The sequence below is a fragment of the Pangasianodon hypophthalmus genome, chromosome 12 (genome assembly GCF_027358585.1).
Source record: "Pangasianodon hypophthalmus isolate fPanHyp1 chromosome 12, fPanHyp1.pri, whole genome shotgun sequence".
Taxonomy (NCBI): Eukaryota; Metazoa; Chordata; class Actinopteri; order Siluriformes; family Pangasiidae; genus Pangasianodon; species Pangasianodon hypophthalmus.
In genome coordinates this window covers 20,807,737-20,828,595 of record NC_069721.1, presented here as the reverse complement: position 1 = coordinate 20,828,595, position 20,859 = coordinate 20,807,737, and the positions used below count along the sequence as shown (strand labels likewise).

At 37.4% G+C, this 20,859-nt stretch overlaps 1 protein-coding gene across 1 annotated transcript; it reads left to right on the top strand.

Moving 5' to 3' along the window:
* Positions 1 to 3,593: 3,593 nt before the first annotated feature.
* On the top strand, positions 3,594 to 19,434 carry fh (fumarate hydratase). Its single transcript, XM_034309458.2, has 10 exons — positions 3,594 to 3,812; positions 4,976 to 5,110; positions 6,429 to 6,539; positions 8,182 to 8,358; positions 9,110 to 9,292; positions 10,141 to 10,306; positions 11,044 to 11,247; positions 12,673 to 12,800; positions 14,159 to 14,312; positions 19,218 to 19,434. The coding sequence occupies exons 1-10, from the start codon at positions 3,609 to 3,611 to the stop codon at positions 19,358 to 19,360; spliced, it is 1,605 nt and encodes a 534-aa protein (XP_034165349.1). The 5' UTR covers positions 3,594 to 3,608; the 3' UTR covers positions 19,361 to 19,434.
* The last annotated feature ends 1,425 nt before the right edge of the window (positions 19,435 to 20,859 follow it).

Sequence of the window (20,859 nt, the reverse complement as noted above, 5' to 3'; positions counted from 1 at the left end):
GGATCACAGTGCAGGAAGACTTCTCTAACATACTGCTACTGCTACTACTACTGCTGCTAGTGCTACTACTACTGCTACTACTAATACTACTACTGCTGCTACTGCTGCTACTACTTCTACTACTGCTGCTACTGCTAATACTACTACTGCTACTGCTACTGCTACTACTAATACTACTACTGCTACTACTAATACTACTACTGCTGCTACTGCTACTACTACTTCTACTACTGCTGCTACTGCTAATACTACTACTGCTACTGCTACAACAACAACAATAATAATAATAATAATAATATGTTTGATATTGTGTTAAAAAAGTTTTTAAAAAATTAAAATGCAACTATGGATGGAGGATCTTCACATAACTTCTTTTTCTTCTTGTTCCTTTAAAATGTTCTGTTTTAGGTTCTACGCCAATGCTTTTGTCCAGTTTTATTAAAAATGGCCTTCGCATGACTGCACAGGCTCATGCATTCGTAAACCCGTGTGTAAATCTGCAGCGTATCCTGTCACAACACACTCAAATCACCACCAAACATATTTCACTGCATGTGCTTCCATCACAGCACAAAGATCAAACAGGTCAAAGACAGAAACCATAAAGATGGCTGTGGATGTTCTCCAATTGCTAAATGCTTTGATCTGTGTGCTTATTAACAGTTTTACACTCAAGTCTCCATCACTGAACAGCTGATAATTGCAACATATTAGACTTTAAGTTAAAATGATAATGAATTCAGAAATGACTCTGATGCTCATACTGATACGTTACTCATAAGCTCATAAGTTCCTGTTTACCCAGTTGCACTTTTTGACTCTAGAGTATACAGAGAAATGATTTATAATCGCACTATCCTCTGTCACCACTTCTGAGTCTGGTTCCTCTCAAGGTTTCTTCCTCATGTCATCTCAGGGAGTTTTTCCTTGCCACCATCACCTCTGGCTTGCTCATTCGGAATAAATTAATACATTTAAAATTTATATCCGTAATTTATATTTCTCTAAAGCTGCTTTGTGACAATGGCCATTGTTAAAACGCTATGAAAATAAAACTGAATTGAAACAGTAGACCTGAAATTAGTATCATATGGAATATTCCCTTTACCTTTTACCAGAAAAATTGATTTTAACTATACACATCTTTTCTTACAGAAGGTCTAACATTAAAATGTATATATTAAACGTTACAGTGGGCTTTCATATGAACCACCTTCTAAAGATATATACTGTATTGGCCTAATCTTTAAAAAACAATATATGTATGTGTGTATGTATGTGTGTATGTATGTGTGTATATATATATATATATATATATATATATATATATATATGTATGTATGTGTGTGTGTGTGTGTGTGTGTGTGTGTATTAGGGCTGCACAATATATCAAAATTATTGAAATATCGCAAATGTAAATATCGCGTTATGTATATCTCAAGGGCTTGCAATAACTGAATAATTTTAATATTTCAAAAAAGTTACAAAAAATCAAAGTTTTAGGGCAACACAGATAGCAGAGAATGATTTGTTATGTCATTTTCAGTTTTTTAATATATATTTTATTTAATATATACATATATATACATTAGGGCTGCATGATATTGAAGAAAAATGCAATAAGCGATAAATTATTAAAAATGCGAAGAAAAAAAGAATGTGCTCATTGAACAAAATATAAATGATCTGCTTAATATTTAGACAAGTTATGTTTTAAATGTTTGTGTCCTTAATTTATTTTGTTCTGTTAATAAAATGCTGTAACCCAGAATCACGTGACATTACATTTCATGCACACTGATATTTTATGCCATTATTATGAACATCAGATTCAGTCTATAATTTTGACACGCCTCTTGTGTGTTACTTCTAATTGTTTCCCCTGGAACAAGCTTCGTATGTGTCTCAAATTAACCCTAACATCCGGTCTTTGTAAATTACTATCTACCAATACTGCTCAGTTACCTGATTAGGATAGACTAGGAGTACTCATCTAATTTCATTTCTTCAGTCTTTGTACTCGTCGTCTCCATTTATTGATCCAGAAATATTTCCAAATTTTTAATGTCAAAGCGATAATTCAGCCGTAAATAATAAATAAATCCACCCTTATCAGCCAAAAACTGTATAAAACAATTAACAAGTTAAGGAATTTTATAACTACCAATTTAGTATGAAATCATCTTCTGGATTTTATTCAAATTCAAATTCTAATTAAAATTGCTAATTCAAATATTTATAATAGCATTTCCACTATGAGTATGCATCATCTGAGTCATAATTCATGTTCAGTTGTGTAGAAGAGAGCCACTTCTCCAAGTGCACGCATCGGTTGCATGCATGCACTTCTCCAAGTGCACGCATGCAACCGATGACTTTAATAAATCAATATACAAACACTTCTCTTCTATATGTCTGTTTCAGACTGTTAGGAGTAGTGAAAAATAACAGCACTGAGGCAGAAATGACGTACATGCTATAGGATGAGTTGAAGTCTCTGCAGAGAGCATGAAGACATTGTGGATTTAAACCATAGTAACCATATACCATACTATAGTAATCATAGTTCCTAAGATTTAACAGAAAATGAAATGGGGAAAAAATGAACACAGAAAAGGATCATGACTTTATGAGCTCTGCATCATTGATAAATTACAATACCTCTTCACAGACTGTTATGTGATTGTTATGCATGTATGTCTCCGCATGTGCGTAACGGACATCCAGTGACTTACTGGAATTACACTATTTGGCCAAAGGTTTGTGGACACCTGACCATCACACCCATATGTGCTTGTTGAACATATCATTCCAGATTTATTCATTGTTTGCTGTTATAATAACCTCCACTCTTCCGGGAAGGCTTTCCACTAGATTTCTGAGCGTGGCTGTGGGGATTTGTGTTCATTCAGCCACAAGAGCATTAGTGAGATCAGACACTGATGTTGGTGAGGAGGTCTGGGGTTCAGTCAGTGTTCCAGATCAGGTGTTCAGTGGGGTTGAGGTCAGGACTCTGTGCAGGACACTCGAGGTCTTCCACCTTAGCCTTAACACACCATGTCTTCATGGAGCTCGCTTTGTACACAGGGGCATTGTCATGCTGGAACCGGTTTGGGCCTCTTAGTTCCAGTGAAGGAAATTGTAAAGCTACAGCATACACTGACATTCAATATGACTGTGTTCTTCCAACTTTGTGGCAACAGTTTGAGGAAGAACCACATATGGGTGTGATATTTAGGTGTCCACACTTTTATCTGCCATCAGCGGTCTATCACACAGAGTAATGAATGCGTGATGGTGTAACGTTGCTTTTTTTCCTGATCTTCACATATGTTTAGTGGTTTTTGAGTGGTGTTACAACTACTTGAAGTTTCACTGAACGATAACAATATAGATAAACTTGCACTTGATAAAAGAAATAAAAAAAATATGTAAAATTTTATGTCAGAAGTATGAAATCTGTAATTTAAAGCAGTGTTGTGTAATTTAACTCAAACCAAACCAAACCAACGTTACTAGCTCCCAAGCTATTTGCAATTCCGACCACAACACCGCAAATGCTAATACACCCGTGTCTCCATTTGAGACGCACCCGGTGTCTCCGCTATATGTGTCCGCCCCCTAATATATCCGTGCTGGTTGGCTCACATTGGTTCCGCCCCGTGTCAGACCCTGAGCTAACCACCGCCATGTATCGCACCGCGCTCAGAAACCTGCAGCGATTTAGCAGCCACGGCTCGGCTCTTCCGCGCTGCACTGCTGCTAAAACCCACAGCCGGACACCAGGATTATCACACAGCTGCCTCAGGATGGTAAACTCAAATTTTACAGTGTTTAAATATAATGTCAAGTGTCCTGTATAGCTGCAGATGACCTTTTTCATTACCTAGCATAGGTGATATTAGCAACCATAATCGTTTTCCTACAAATCCCGCCTTCTATGCTAGGATTGGATAGTTATTACCAATCCGGGAAGAGGTAGTGAGGTTAACCAATCATGTTGTAGGTCGAAGACAGGGTTAGCCAATCGTCGAGCAGGGGGTGGAATCTGTCGAAAACGGGTAGGGAAAATATCTGTTTGACAAACTAGCATAAAGTGAAGTAAATGTATTAGCGTGTTTGGGTTTTTGTTTGATCCTCTTTTATATTTTGGGGAAAATTTTATTAGTTCTTTAAATGAGAAATATATGAGTGAGTGCAAAAACGTGGTTAAAGTTGATATGTGAAAAGTTTGGCACAAGGTCAAAGTCTGGAGCTGATTTCATAACTTCATTAAACAAATGCAATAACATTGTTTTAATTTAATTTAATTTTATTTCATTTTCCTGGTGCTAGTCCTGATACTTTGGAAATTTGATCTTTAAAATATTGCTGTTTTAGTAATTAAAAAGAACACTATTTAATAAGAAGGGGAAAAATTTTAAATGAATGAATGAATAAATAAATAAAATTTACAATTTTAAAGAATTTAAGTTTTTTAAAAAAAAAAGATATTGGCAATATCTCATAAAAGTGTTTCGTCACAGAATTTATCACGATATCGATATTGTAGCATTGTATTGCCCAGCCTTACTGTTCGCTTGAATATAATGAATTTAATCCAAACTCATTTGTTATAAATAAGTGCATGTGTGTGTGTGTGTGTGTGTGTTACTTAGTATGTTGTTTTAACTCCTTATTGTATTAAAGTGTATATCTTATTGTGTATTTTATTGGCCATTTTTGGCCAGGAGCGTCTTAGAAAATAAATATTTCTAATCTCAAGGGAATTCCTACGTAAATAAAGTTTAACTAGAACTTCTCCTGTAGGGCAGGAAGTGCACTCACTGTGTAAGGTTAAAGGTTTTGTGTCGTACCTCATGATGCACTTAGATTAGAAGCAGGGAGCAGTTTCAGATTCAGGAGTTTGTTTAGATATGTAGCTATCTACAAATGTACAAATCGACCTCATCATCTTTCTGACTCTGGCTCTTAGGCGAGTTCGGAGTCTTACAGAATTGAAAGGGACACCTTTGGGGAGCTGAAAGTGCCGAGTGATAAGTACTACGGAGCTCAAACCGTGCGATCCACCATGAACTTCAAAATCGGCGGCGTGACGGAGAGGATGCCGGTAAGTCCTTAAGCAGGGAAAACAAGATGTAGAGTGTAAGCGTGTGTTTGCAGCATATATATATATATATATATATATATATATATATATATATATATATACATACATACATATATATGCCTTTCATGCATAAAATATTTTTTTCACTCATGTGCAGATTCTTTTATATTCTCTCTCTTTTTTTTTTTTTTTTTTTTTTTTTACTTACTTAGAATTACATGATATATGAATTTTGATTCTGTCTAAATATTACGTATATTAATATTTAAATATTCAGGCTAAAACAGTATGCCTGAAATGATACAAAAATGAAATCTTCCAGTGTCCAAAACTTCTAATATTCAATATTAAAATATGTAATGCTGAAGATGAAATTTTAGAAATGATCATCTCTGAATGTGAAAATTTACACAGTTTAGGAAGTTTAAAAAAAAAAAACATCTTCCCAAAAAGAAAACTAGTTTAAGTTATCAGTGGAGTCTGGTACAAAACATATTTTGCTTCATTTTGCTATTTTCTAAACATTTTATGTAGAAAGTTATTAAAAATTAATAGCTAGATAGTCTAGAGAGCTCCAGAAGTTTGTTAATTTACAGTAATGCTCATAAAAGATTTGGAGGTGATTTACATTTGTGGAACGTTCTGCATTTATTCATGGATTTCTGGAACAGTTCTCACGTCATGCCGTGCAGTTCAATCCACAAATGTGTTTTTTCCCCGCTTGGTCTGCTGTACGCAATCAGATAACCAGACAACTTTTCTTTAAGGCCTACGTTACTTCAGCCAGTCGCAGCAGATGTGTGCTCAACCAATGAACAAGTGGCAGGGAGGGACTTCTGCAGCTCGCGCCCGGAGCGGAGAAATGTCAGCCTAGTGTCTCGGCTAAGTCTAGGAAACTTTCCATGCTTGTGAAATTCAAGCCTAATAAAAAGAAAAGATGTTTTATTTTTGTTTTAGGATTTTTCAGGGCTTTTAAATGCAACAGCTCAGCTTAAATAAAGGCTTTTTTTCATATTTATACCCCACAAGAGTGCTTTAGATTTTGATCTTTGTTCACAACATGATCTTATACAAAGCCAAACTGAGGTGTAAAAGAGTGTTCAACTCTTTTTCAACTCAACAATTTTGACCAAAATCTGATTTTTCAGCATTTTTGGCTGGATGGTTTTCTCAGACCGCCACACATATGCTGGACTACAGAGCCAAAACACCACATCTGATCACTATCTAAATATTTACAGTGTGCTTTAGTAGCACATGTGTGTCAGGGTGTAATGTCACTTTTATCCCTGCCTGAATGTGTGTGTGTTTGATTCAGATCCAGGTGATTAAAGCATTTGGCATTCTGAAGAGAGCAGCAGCTGAGGTGAATAAGGACTACGGCTTGGACACCAAGATCGCTGAGGCTATTGTGCAGGCTGCAGATGAGGTACTGGAAAAGCTCACAGGTCACACTCCTGCAGGAAAAGGCAGAAAACAGTTAACTGACATCAGTTTATTACTGTAGGGTTTTTGTGGGCAGATACTACTACTAAGGATGTAATGTTACGATGCAAAATTGTAACGACGTGCATCGTAGAAATGTGTGATGCACATCGTGTATATGAGCATTTTATTAATTATGCATTTATTGCAATTGCACTGTTTGAACAACAGAGGTCTCAATCTGCACAAACCATAGAGTGAAAATATGTAGATAGTGCTAGATCACCACAACCAGCACGCCTTATAGGTTATATAGGTTACACAAACACGTTATAACATTAAAAAAAAAAAAAAACTTCAGTAGCTATCAGATGACGCCAGCACCGCACCACTGCTATCTACAGTGCCCGAGAAAGAGGCAGCGGAAGTCGGGCATTTTAACTGTGGAGCTCTATTTCCGGTTAAAACGACGCCTCGGGCGCTGCTGCGGAGCTCGTTATGTTTCAGTCGGTCATTTTCCCGGCACAGAGACTTTGTTTTTTGGGAGAATTTATAAATGTATTTATTTATTTTTAAGATATTGTGAACCTGTAGTACATTTTGTTTACAATATTAAACCTCTGTTCGTATCAATTTCTTTATTTGGTTAGATTTATACAGACAAAAATGCACCTTGTTTTGCATTGTTTAAGATTCCGAAATGAAAAAGGAGAGTTTTCAGTGATCATTTTTCTTCGTTCAAATTTTCTTAAAAATATTCTGAGAATCGAAGTGAATCGTGACTCGTGAAGCCAGTATCGTGAATCGAATCAAATCGTGACCGTATCGTTACACCCCTTACCACTGCTAATAATGATAATGATAATAATGATATTGACTTGAAGTTCTTAGAAGGATGATTTTAATAATAAAGTTAGACTTCAACCTCAAAGCCTTCGAGTACTGTTGTTAAACTTCCTCTTAATATTTCTACACTGAATTCACATCATCATCCTCCAGGGCACTTTGTTACTTTATTAGCTTTGAGCCCATGACTTGGATTGTCAAAATGGTACAATTTTAGGAAACAATTCGTTTAGCATTTTTGGAAGGAGTCTGCAGTGTCAGCGCTTTGTAACAGTCAGAGCTAAAGCTGGAACTTTAAGGTTTTCAACACACGAAAGTCTTCAGAAAAGAGTTTATTTTTTTCTCCCTAGTATAAGAAGACTGGTGACGGAATGATTTTTTATAGCTGCTGTAACGTAAGTGCTAACAGGAAATAACTTGTTTCCTGGACATACTATAAATGGATAACAAGTACGATGTGTTGTTCGTTCAGTAAATAAAAAATAGCTGTGGTATAAAAGGAATAAAACATTTTGTGGTGGTAGTAACTCACGCTGCATCACACCACCCCATAGTTGATTATTTTTCTATAACAGTACATCCTCAGATGATGTCTTCCTTACATAGCTATGCCAAATACTAATTATATTGCTACAGTGTTTTATGTTCAGTCTACAAGCTTCCACTCCCTGCTGCATGCTCATTTTATTGCTGGACTTTCTGTAATTCTGCACTTGTGTAGAAGTTGATGAGCGTGTGTTAGAAAGACTGAAGAGTTGATGTTGAGGTGTCTCGAACTCAAACTGTGCCTCCATGCCCAGGTGTCTGCTGGGAAATTGGACGAGCACTTCCCCTTGGTGGTGTGGCAGACGGGCTCAGGAACGCAGACCAACATGAACGTCAACGAGGTGATCAGCAACCGGGCCATCGAGATCCTCGGGGGCAAACTAGGCAGCAAAGACCCCGTGCATCCCAACGACCACGTCAACAAGAGTCAGGTGGGTGATGATATAAAAACGTCACACCACTCCACATCACACAACCCAGCCCTGACCCTCAGGCACCTGCGCTAAATATATTGAAAAAACAGCTTGAAACACGTTTATTTACTTTGGCTTTTAATCAGTCCTCTTGAGTTTAATGATATTAATACTTTATTTTCTGTTTTGATTATTTATTTTTATTTCTTAATGATTTTTTAGGTTTTAATATTTTATTTCTATATTTAATGTTGTGTTGCTTTTATTATTGTTTCATTATTTTATCATTTTATATATTTTGCGTTGTGAAGCACCCTGAGCTTCCTTTTTATGTATGAAAGGTCCTATATAAATAAAATTATTATTATTGTTATTATTATTACATCACACCACCTTGGCATGAATTTTTTTTTTTCTTCATGTACAAAAGTTGTTTTTTTTTTTTTTTTTTGCCTGTCATATGTTATTTCTCACTCACTGAACCTCATACGTATGAGCTCACTTAAAGAGTATGGTTTATATATTAATTTAGAAATACTTAGGCTAATACCTTTAAGTATTTTTAAGAAAGCAAGTTTGCATGTGACTCTCACTTTGTATCAGTTTAATTGGAACAGATGATCTGTCAATGAACAGTTTAAAAAAAAAAAAACACTCTTCATGCTGATTGAATATTGTATTACGCACTTTTTTTCTATTACTGGCTTTTAATAAACGCAAAATTTCATTCCCTTGTATGTTTGTGTGTGTATGTGTGTACATGTTTCAGAGCTCCAACGACACGTTCCCCACCGCCATGCACATTGCTGCAGCTAAAGAAGTGCACGAGGTGCTGCTGCCCGGCCTGCAGGCGCTCCACGATGCTCTCGCCGCCAAGGCCGAGGACTTTAAGGACATCATCAAAATCGGTCGCACGCACACACAGGACGCTGTACCTCTGTCCCTCGGACAGGTAAAAAAAAATAAAAAATCACTGAGGATTCATATGTTATTATATTCTCCCATGCAGGGTTTACTTGTAAGAGTAATGATTAGGAACAGTTTACATTGTATTGAAAAAAATACTGATTTTAAATCAACAGTCTGGGCTGCACTGAGAATTTGAAGGCTCAAGAATATAGGTATTTGATGCCTAGACAGGGTGAACGGAAAAAAAATACTTACAGATGTGCTTCATAGTGTCCATCAAAAACATATCCTCAAGTCTAAGAATACTATTACGCTAAAACTCTGTAAAAGACATGTTGGTAAAGCAATAAGGATAATGTGAGCCGAGTTCTTTTTTAAGTTGGTGCTTATTTAAGTGCTTGGTAAAGAGGTAGGTCTACAGTCTTCATTTGAAGCGTGCCAGCAACAGGAGAAGTCGAATGATACAGTATATGATAGTGTAAAAGATTCTCACAAAGAAGTGATTTTTCTAATGAAATCAGCTAGAATTGGGATTCTGTCCTCCATAAACAAAGCCAGTCTATTATAGTTATAGAATTAGGCTGCACTCGCTGGTTTAGCTTTCACTCTCCAGGATACTCAGGCCCAAAGAGAAGATTAGGTGGGAATTCATAGCTTTGATATAGATTTACATGGAAGGCACAAGCGACATCTGAGATGTGATGGATGAAGATAATGCCTAAGAAAAATGCCTTTACCCAAGATTAGGACGACTGCCTACTGCACATATAAAGGGGAGAAATTCAGGTGTAGTAAATGTAGACATGGAAAAACAAGAAGACATATTAACATTAACGTTATTTAGAAAGTGGATTTAGGTTTCTTAATGTGTGTGTGTGTGTGTGTGTGTAGGAGTTCGGAGGCTACGTGCAGCAGGTGAAATACAGTATTGAACGAGTGAAGGCAGCGATGCCCCGAGTATACGAGCTGGCAGCAGGTGGCACCGCAGTGGGCACGGGACTAAACACTCGCATCGGTTTCGCCGAGAAAGTGGCTGACAGAGTTGCAGCGCTCACAGGTGACACAAACACACACACTTTCACAGACACATTAGCTCAGATCTGTCAAACTGGTGTATCATTTCACACTTTATTTTTTTTTGTAATTTATGCTGACACTAAGTGAAAGAAATCCCATGTGCATCTTACACACAGTGAATAAAGTTTCTGATGCCGATCTTTAGTTTATATTAAATTTATTTATTCAGGTAGAATATCCTGAATAAATAAATCTGATCCTGGAGAAAAAAATATAAGACAGAATGCTCTAAAATGTCAAATGTCATTTTCATAGTCTGTTGTTTTCTGAGTAAATATTTGTGTTGATCTGATGTACCATATGTTGGTTGAAATATTTATAAAAAATAAACAGTTTATTTTTAATATTAGGCCAGTGCAAAATTACGTGTGTATTGCTTTTCTGAGAATATCGCCATGCCTGTCCAAAAAGCTTTTCAGTACAGAAAATATATTATTCTGACATGCATGCCTAAAGAATTTTGCACAACTACACAAAATCCCAGAGTGACTGCACAGCATTTATCACTTGCGATCTGTTTGTAGTTTGCAGTGTGCTCACAATATGGCCTTTTACCTGGAGAGATCGCTATCAATCAGTGCCTCATCTTAAAATCTGCCACATTCAGATCATGTGCATGTGCGCGTGTGCGTGTGTTTGTGTGTCACACTGCATAGTTTTGTGCCATATCAAATGCTGTATAAGAGAAGCATGATGTTATTGTGTGATCGTTTGCAGGCCTACCCTTTGTGACTGCACCCAATAAGTTCGAGGCTCTGGCGGCCCACGATGCCCTGGTGGAGCTGAGCGGAGCTTTGAACACGGTGGCTGTCAGCATGATGAAGATCGCCAATGACATCCGCTTCCTGGGCTCAGGGCCTCGCTCAGGCCTCGGGGAGCTCATCCTCCCAGAGAACGAGCCCGGCTCCAGCATCATGCCTGGTGAGTGACAGGCCCATCAACCAGTCACATCACAATTGTTTGCTTTCAAATACGCTATAATAATAAAAGCTCAAGGTGTGTTTTAATTTAAAAAGAGAAAATGCAGGAGGAGTGTTTAAACCACATTAAACTCTTCTGTGGGATACACTGGAGAAGGTGCAACATGTGCTGCTTCAGGTTTTTAAGAATAATACAACATTATTACAATTTCAAGTGCTTTAAAAATCCTAAACATTAATTATTCAGTTTTAACATTTTTAATTCCATATGTTCAGAATTTTTATTGCCAAAGCAACACTTGAGACTAAAAAATGAGATGATATAAATATTCCATAAGCACATGTTTACTTTTTACTATTTTATTTTTATTTTGCTATATTTTAAATGATTTTTTTTATTAAATCTTCTTTGGTTTAAAGAAGATTAAATATAAAATCTGTAAAATCTGATTTATTGTGTAGTGTTTATTTTATTAGTGAGTATTTTGTTTTTATGTTTATTTGTTTTCTTTCTTATTAGGGTACCAATAGATTTAGAGTTTATGGTATTCAGTTGTTATAAAGAGTGTAGAGCTGAGTACGCTGCACGAGCAGGCCTGTTTTGAGTGTGTGCAGAACAGCTGGTTCAGCTCTTCTTCTGCACCTTTGGAACCGTTCTAAAGTTTCAAGTCTTCATTTAGACGCTCTGTGACCTCTGACCTCCACAGAATGCAGCACTGTAAAGGGCAGTGACTGAGCGAGAGCCTCACGAAGATCCTCATTCACTTTACAGCATTCAGCAGCACATGAAAAATGACAAATTAGACTCTCACTGCTCGCAGTTTTATTTTTCATAATCTTTATATACAGTACATTTCTGATTAACTCTGACGTGTTTGCACAAATCTTTTATTTCATGATGAGGGTTCATGGAATAATTAAATTTGTTAATATATCTGAGCTGACCTATGATGTGTACATAGAAATTTTTCAACAATTTAAGATCTCCTGACACAACGCTGACTGTGAATTACTATTACAAGATTGTCATGGCGACTCGCAGCAGCTCAGCACTTAAAGTATATAAAATAATATTGTCTTCTTACTTAACCTTACTTTTCCTCTATTTTTATGCAAAAGAAAAAAAAAGTAATCCTACACAATGTGGTTTTAAATCCTGAAATAATAAATTACATCCTGATTCACTTATTTTCTTTTTAACATGTATTAATTGATTAATTATCTATTAAAATAATATTAATTTATTAAGTATATGATTTTATTTATTTCATTTTGGTTCCCTCAGCTCTCCGTAGTGAGAGACTGTACTGTGAAATGTGTGTTATGCGTAGGTGATGGAAGTGTTGCTAACTGCAGATGTTCTAGGTGATAATACAGGTGTTAATGTGTGTGTATGTGTATATGTGTGTGTATTTGTGTAAAACAGGTAAAGTGAATCCCACACAGTGTGAGGCCATGACCATGGTGGCTGCTCAGGTGATGGGGAACCACGTGGCCGTCACAATCGGAGGCAGCAATGGACACTTCGAGCTCAACGTGTTCAAGCCTATGATTGTTAGTATCGTCTGACTCCACACACTCATGCTGCTTTTTTATTTTTCAGCACTGCTTACTACTCTTACCATGTTACTGTCACATTTATATACACAATAGGACTGCAGTGAATATTCAAGAAATTTGATCATTTTGATAATTAATTTGAAAACAGTAAATTTTCATATTTTACTATAGTACCATATTTAACTGCATCAAAACCAAAACGTGGGACAAATTCCAGACCCTTAGAAAAACCATGAGCATATATATTTAAGGATATTGCTTAGTCTGAATATTTCTAAACATACGAATGATAACGTTGCATTTAGTCCATGCAAACATTACGCAGACCAACTTGAGTGATGAGTGAGACACCTAAAGAGGAAAGATCCCAGTACATGTGGCTGTGGTATCCAATTTATTCAGCCACCCAATAGTCCTGCGTTCTACTGTACCTAAGGTACCATTAACATACAAGATGATCACCATATACGGGTGGAAGGAAAAAATATTCTCTAACAAAACGTAGGCTTGGGGCGATTGATGATAGTATCAGGAGTCACCGAAAGATTCCATCTATTGCGATGGTTATCAAGTTGGGCAATTTAAATGTCTGTAGGAAAACGTGACCTCTGCAGCCTTAAGATCAACAAAAATAGTTATATCTCATAACGTAGCCTGCTGTCTGACTTCAGAGCAGAGCAACAAAACATCCTTCTCTGATGCAGAGGTGTGTTAAATTAAGAAAATAAAACAACGTGTCATCAGGGCTACTTCGCTATACAAGAATTCAATAAGTATCTCTGCTGCTGTTCAACACAGAGCTTATGCATGCATAGTCTATAGAATTTTATTTAAATTTTATGATGTGTTTAATGTTTTTTTCCCCTCACTGTAATGACAGTACATGACACATTGGGTATGTCTGGCCACGCCCCATGTTTATGATTTGTCATTATTTCATTAACAAATTGATTGAAAACTATGTTTTAAGATTTAAGAGCTTTATATATATTCGATGGCCTGGTGTGCCACAAAAGAGTCTATTACATGGTTTATATTCTACTGCTGGTTTTCTTTAATTAAATTATTAAAAGATCAATAATAATAAGTCCTGGGCTTTTCTCATCCTTATATAATAGTCAAATATTCGAAACTGTATTTACCAGAATATTAGAAAAGCAAAACAATCGATAACCCCAGCCCTAAAACACAATATAAATACAGCTGTGCCTTTTCCATTTACCTCTATGGCTGTGCTTCCTACCTTACAAATGAGAGCAACCACACACATTTTTAGGCCTGTCATCCTCAGAAATTTAACTTTATCACTATTTCTTATCACTCTATTTCTATGTCTCTTTCTCTCTTTACAGATTAAGAACGTGCTGAACTCCGCCCGGTTGCTAGGCGATGCCTCTGTTTCCTTCACGAAAAACTGCGTGGTTGGAATTCAGGCCAACACGGATCGAATCAACAAACTGATGAACGAGTCTCTGATGCTCGTCACCGCTCTCAACCCTCACATAGGCAAGTACATTATTATCACTCGGCCACCAGAGGCCGCTCCTTCACAAGCTTTAGCATTGTCAACCTTTTCTTTTTTTTCCTTGTATATAAGTCCATACTCATACTTTTAACTCATCTAGGGGAAACAAAGTTACCCCCCCCCCCCCCCCCATAGTTGCTGCTTGAGAAAGAGATTAAATCTTCCTTCCTGTTGAGTTTTGCAAAATAACCCTTTTATATGGTATGTACATTATATGATAGTAATATGATTTATCAATAGTTTGTGGACACCTGACCATCACACCTGTATGTGCATCCCATTCCAAATTTAGTCCCCCTTTGCAGTTATAAAAATCTCCAAATTTCTAGGAAGGCTTTCCACTAGATTTTGGAGTGTGGCTGTGGGGATTTGTGCTCATTCTGCCACAAGAGCATTAGTGATGTCAAGCCTGGGGTGGCATTCCAGTTCATCCCAAAGGTGTTCAGTCGGGTTGAGGTCAGGGATCTGTGCAGGACACTCGTGTTCTTCCACTCCAGCCTTGGCAACAAACCTTTGACCATTCAGTGTGGTGACATCTCGATGAGGTATTAATATTGTGTGCTACTTATTCTGAGCGCTGTTGCCTGCTGCACTAGAGACATCAGCCGAGACCCGTTTCTATTTGACATTTCTATTAGAACAGTTTTTACTGGTTGTATTAATTAGTGTGCACGGATGATAAACAATCTTTTCCAATCTGGAACACATTTATGTGGAAACTGTGATGAAACTGGGCAAAACTGTCATATAACTCTGCTGCAAGTACAACACACAACCCCATTACAGTTTAATACAGAGAGAAAATAAAGACCCTAGCCAGATTCCAATAAAAGGGTAGCTTTTATGTGTGATGCAAGGAAAGATCACATCTCATGGCTGAAGCTTTGGTCACAACTTGCTGACACAAAAAAAACTGTCACATACCCTGTCATATGAGGGCTTCCTACACCTAACTGACACAACTGTGTATAAAAGACTGTTGGAAGAGCCCATTACTGAACAGAGGAGGAGGTCTGTGACACAACCTATCATTCATTTACACTGCCAACCTGCACTTACACAATCAGTCACACCTCCAGTCCTTAATCTGACTAACATCACTAGTGTCAGTCACCCCTAGTGTTTATTTCTCACTATTCGGAAGAACGCAAAGCTCGTTGGGACTGGTAAAATGCTTTCAGTCTGAAAGCAGTAGTTCAGTCAAAAATGTGTGGAAAAGGCTCACCATGCTTACATGGTGAAACGTTGACATGTTCTACTATATAATAAAACTACAGACATTCTGTTGTGAACCGTAATATGCTTCTCTTGTGCACACATCAAACTCACAAGTAAAAGTTCTAGCATTTTAAAGTCTGCTAACTGCAAAAAGTGAAAAGGGCGAAAATCACATTTAAAGATTCAATTCCAATTTCACCAAAAGGTGCCAAAATATCTATTGTCTAAGAACCAGTTTTGTTAAACTGGCTCCTTACCTATTGCACTGACAGTTGCTAGAAAGCCTAGGCAAGTTAATAATTCAGTAACTAATTCAGGATCTTATCAGTCTCACGTCATTTTGGAGAAATTTTGGCCCACTCTTCTTTACAATATTGCTTCAGTTCATTGGTGTCTGAGGGCATTTGTTTATGCACAGCTCTCTTAATAGAGAAGGGTTTTTTTTTTCCTAGCTACCCTTCCATGAAAGCCATACTTGTTCAGTCTTTTTGTGATTATGCTGTCATGAACATTGAATTTGCTGGGACACCCACTTGGAAGTGGAAGATTGGCAACTGTCTTGAAGGCTCGCCATTTGTAAACAATCCTTCTCACTGTAGAGTGGTGAATTTCAAATTGTGGAGATGGCCTTATAACCATCCCAGACTGATGAGCAACAACATTTGCTTCTCTGAGGTCATGGTTGATGTCCTTTCTCCTCGGCATGATGTAGACACACACGTGAGTGCTCCAGAACACCAAACTGCCAAAAGTTCTGCTTTAATAGAGGTGATCATACTTCTTGATGATTAACTAAATTTGTGCATTTCATTATTAACACCTGGCTGCTAATTATTCTCTTAATGATTGTGGAAGTAGGAAGGGTGTATTTACCCACCTGGGTTCTGAATGTTGTTTTACTTTTTGGGGAAAAAAAAAAAAAGACTTCAAATTGAAATCTGTATTTTTATTTTTTTTTTTGGCACCTGAGCTTATTTGTTTATAGATGAGGGCCAATTCTGTAAACAATATAAACTTGTTATTTAGGTGCTAATAAATGAAAACATAGAATTGAAAGAGGGTGTGCTTTTTTTCCACGAGTGTATTTGTGTTTTATTGAAGTAGAAATGTCGAAGTACACTATATGGCTAAGATCATGTGGACACCTGACCTTCACACCCAATGAAAATGTCCCTGTGCACAAAGCGAGGTCCATGGAGACATGGCTTGTTATGGTTGGAGTGGAAGAACTCGAGTGTCCCTCACAGAGCCCTGACCTCAACATTACTGAACACCTTTGGGATGAACGGGAACGCTGACTGCACCCCAGGCCTCCTCATTCAACATCAGTGCCTGACCGCACTGATGCTCTTGTGGCTGAATGAATGGGCAAACCCTCACAGGATCTGGAATAGGATGTTCTAAAAGCACAGATTGCTGTGGTTGTCAGGTGTCCACAAACTTTTGGCAAAGATAGTTTATTATTATTGGCAGGAAATTTCTTTTTCTTCTTTTTCGGCTGCCAGAATTCAGTCACATAGACATCTGACCGGTTTGCCCAGGCCACCGCACAGTCGATAAGCTGAGATGTTTGGTGTCTGAAATTTCCTATTTTAGTTTTTCTCCAGTTGAGCATTGTGCAAACTGCATGACTTAACATGTAATTTTATGAAAATGTTTATATATGAATGCTATTTTTGAGGCAGTTATGTGATGGCTTGGGTATGGTGTATGCGCAAAGCTAAACTGGTAGTTTAACGTCATAATCTTCCCTTATCTGTTGGCAACATTGGCTTCGTAACTCCAGTTAAAGCAGTGAACCGTGGACCCTAAATGTGCCTCATAACTACATATGTAGTATGTATTACATTTCAATTGACCGGAATGACCATTTGAAAAGAAATAATTCTACAGATTCACATAGTCTCAGAAGTTCAGCACACTATTCTGATACATTGTGAACTAAGATGCAGTTTCAGACCTCTCTGTGTGTGTGTGTGTGTGTGTGTGTGTGTGTGTGTGTGTGAGAAATTGATGCAGCTAATATTCACTCAGTCTAGCAGGCCTTCACACTTACTCAGGACCTTCATCAGACTTGCAAATACAGAAGTGACACATTGCCTATTCTTGCCATGGTCCAGCCAAGCAGCCATTAGTTCTGCCCCCGAGCAGCTGTCGAGAGCCTTTGAGAATCTTAACACGCACTCTTGAAACACCCGGCATGGTTGACTGGCATGGTATAGGACACTGGTGTCCAATGTTATCCACAAAGGGCCGGCATGGCTGCTGGTTTTTTGTTCCAGTCGAGCAGGAGTCGCAGCTGATTCCACCATTTTAATCACTTGTTCTTGGCCTTCAGTCGACTATCAGGTGCTTGGTTGGACTAAAAGCCTGCTGCCACACCAGAACCTAGAAGATGAGAATGGACACCTCTGGTGTAGAGATCAGACTGTTGCACATGACTTTCCAGCCACTGAATGCAGGACATGAACTCAAACCTGATTATTTTCTAGTAGAGTAATTGGATTCAGCAGCAAGCAGGCTTTAATGAGATGAGGAGTATTTGCTCTTGTGTGGATGAAAAAGTTTAACAGGGCTTAGTTTAGAGGGCTGTTATTGCTGGTTGAGTTAAGCTGAGTAAGTATAGACAGTAATGTGAACAAGGACAAAAAAAAACTAGAATGGATTGTTCTGGTGGATTTGGAGGTACCAAAATCTACAGTTTAGTGATAGCATTTATCATTTCTTTCCCCTTGTTACACCAATACCCAAAAAAATACACTTAAACGCGATGGTATCATGTGATCAGTTAGACTATATGCTACAAAAAAATAAATAAACTAACTGGATTTAAGTGGGGCAAAATAAAAATTAGTATCAACAGACAGACAGATTGTTCAATAATAAAAGCACAAGGTAGGATATGATGTAATAGATTAGATACAATAAGAAGCTATCATAATATTCTTTTATTAATATATTGAGTATTTTGTGTTATATGGGCAGGAAAGTGGTTTGATTTGTCAGCATGAGCCGACCTGTCCACTGACATGTGCTTGGGATTTTCCTCTTTACCTAGGATTTTCTTGCTAGCAGTTTTGCTGTGCTTTGAAGTTTGCATGCTTTTCTGGGAGAAACAGGGTGGAGATGGAAGGATGTTGTACATCACCTTGGTATTTCATTTCAATTTGCAGCAGAAGAAAGTTTATATCATATTGTAATGTAATATATTCACTACAGGAGTGAGGAAGGAGGAGAAATGTGAGTAGCGCTGCTCAGTATCCAAAGAATAGAAGCAAATAGAAAGTGCTGCACTCAGCAACGTACAGAACTCTGTAATGTAGAACCATGATCTCTGTGCAGACTGCACAAATCGCAGAGAGAAATAAAGAGCTGAGCTTTTGTAATGTCTGAAAATCATTGGTATTAAAAGCTTGCCGACTCCAGGACCTTTCAAACATGCTAGTGTTGGTGAAAATCCTGTTGTATGTTAATGTTTCCAAGTGGAAATAGGTTTTTTTCTTCCAGCTTGTTTTTTTTTTTTCTGGTTTGTAACGGGAAGTTTTTTTGTTTGGAAGTAGCTGTGTTGTGCCTTCCAGATTTTTTTAAAATGTATTTTTATAACAGTCAGGGTTATATACTTGCCTCACATACGTATCTCTCTTTCTCTGTCTTTGTGTCTCTGTCAGGTTACGACAAAGCTGCTACCATTGCCAAGACTGCACACAAAGAGGGTTCAACATTGAAAGCAGTTGCCATCAAACTGGGCTATCTGACGGAGGAGCAGTTTGAACAGTGGGTCCGTCCCCAGGACATGCTCGGCCCCAAGTAAATTATTCCCATTCCAAAGTATGGAAATGCTATAGTGAGGCTGGTCTTTGTACAATAAAATGTTTCTTTTTGGAATGTGTTTTATTTTTCTTTAAATCCAGGAATGTATTTTGAGTTTTCCAGTATTTTTACTATTTAATTAGGCTTTCAGTCTCCCATATGTCAGCATATAGACAGATCCACAGGGCCTTTTGGAGAGCATCAAGACTCCTTTAAAACAACAATCATCTGTGAAATTTGCTAAACATCAGCTAAGTATCTAAATGGCTAAAATATATTATAGTTAGGCTGCAATATTAGAAAGCACACCATGTGAAGTTCTTATGTAATGAGGTTTAACATGGAACATTTTTTTTTTTAACTTTCTTACTTTGCTACGTTTCATGTACTTCATCAGAAAACACACAATTATTCGAGAAAGATAAGTGTCCTCTCAGACCATATGCCAAAAATTACTTTGACTTTGTAGTGAAGCACTTACTTGTAGGTTTGCGGTATGCTCAGTATTGTTTCTTATTCTACATGTTCTAACACTATAAAAGTGATATTCTGCAGTCCTACTGTAAAAACTGGATTGGCACTGTACGATTTCTGGCTGTTGCAGATAGAAATCGCACAATTCTTGGTCCTGTATTGATATCGGTGGTCTTAAAATGCATAACGTAATGTGATTTAGTACCGTTGCTACCAGACTGACGATTGATGACAAAGTTCTGGCAGTGTCAGAAATTTTTTTAGAAAAATCTCAAAGTCTGAGTGCTGCTACCACGTTGGTCTTAAAGCCACCAGTAGGAGGACGGAATCGGATGATGCAAAAATGTCCTTATTACTTCAAGCTCAAGCTGAAGAATGTTTCTGTTTATTGAGACCCTGCTTTGTGCTTGAGCCAGGATCTCGTTGATTGATGATGTAAGCAGAATATAGTATCTTTTTTTTTTTTTTTCTTGCCAGTTTATAGTTAGAGGGTCTTCATTGTATAATCTAACTTGGAGGATACCCTATTGTAGAATCTGTTAAAGAATTTGGCCAAGATTTTATTTAGGATCGCATACAACGTGACAAGTAATGATGATGTAAGACTGCTGTAATCAAACAGTGTAAAACCTAAGGATCTGCTCAGAAGGGGTAAAGAATATTAGCATGTATCTGTTCGGTGGTCCTCACATGCCAACCTTCTGGCAACACCTCATACATGCAGCGTGTCTCAATGTTGTGATGTAAATTAAATCAAGTTGTGCACCTCCGCTGCTTCAGTCAGTGTACTCTTCATTTATTCAGCTACATTTTAAATTAAAAGCTTGGAGATCATTTGACTTTCATGTATAGTCAAGTACAAAAAAACTGTTTTATTTATTTAGATTAAGTCCTAGCCTGCTGTGGTGTTACTCCATGGTTCAGCCTCAGGCCCTCTCATATTGATGTGTATTGTAGCTGACTGTTTTATCACAATAACAGTAAACACATGTACCTAATAACGTTCACTTTTTTTTTTTTTTTTTT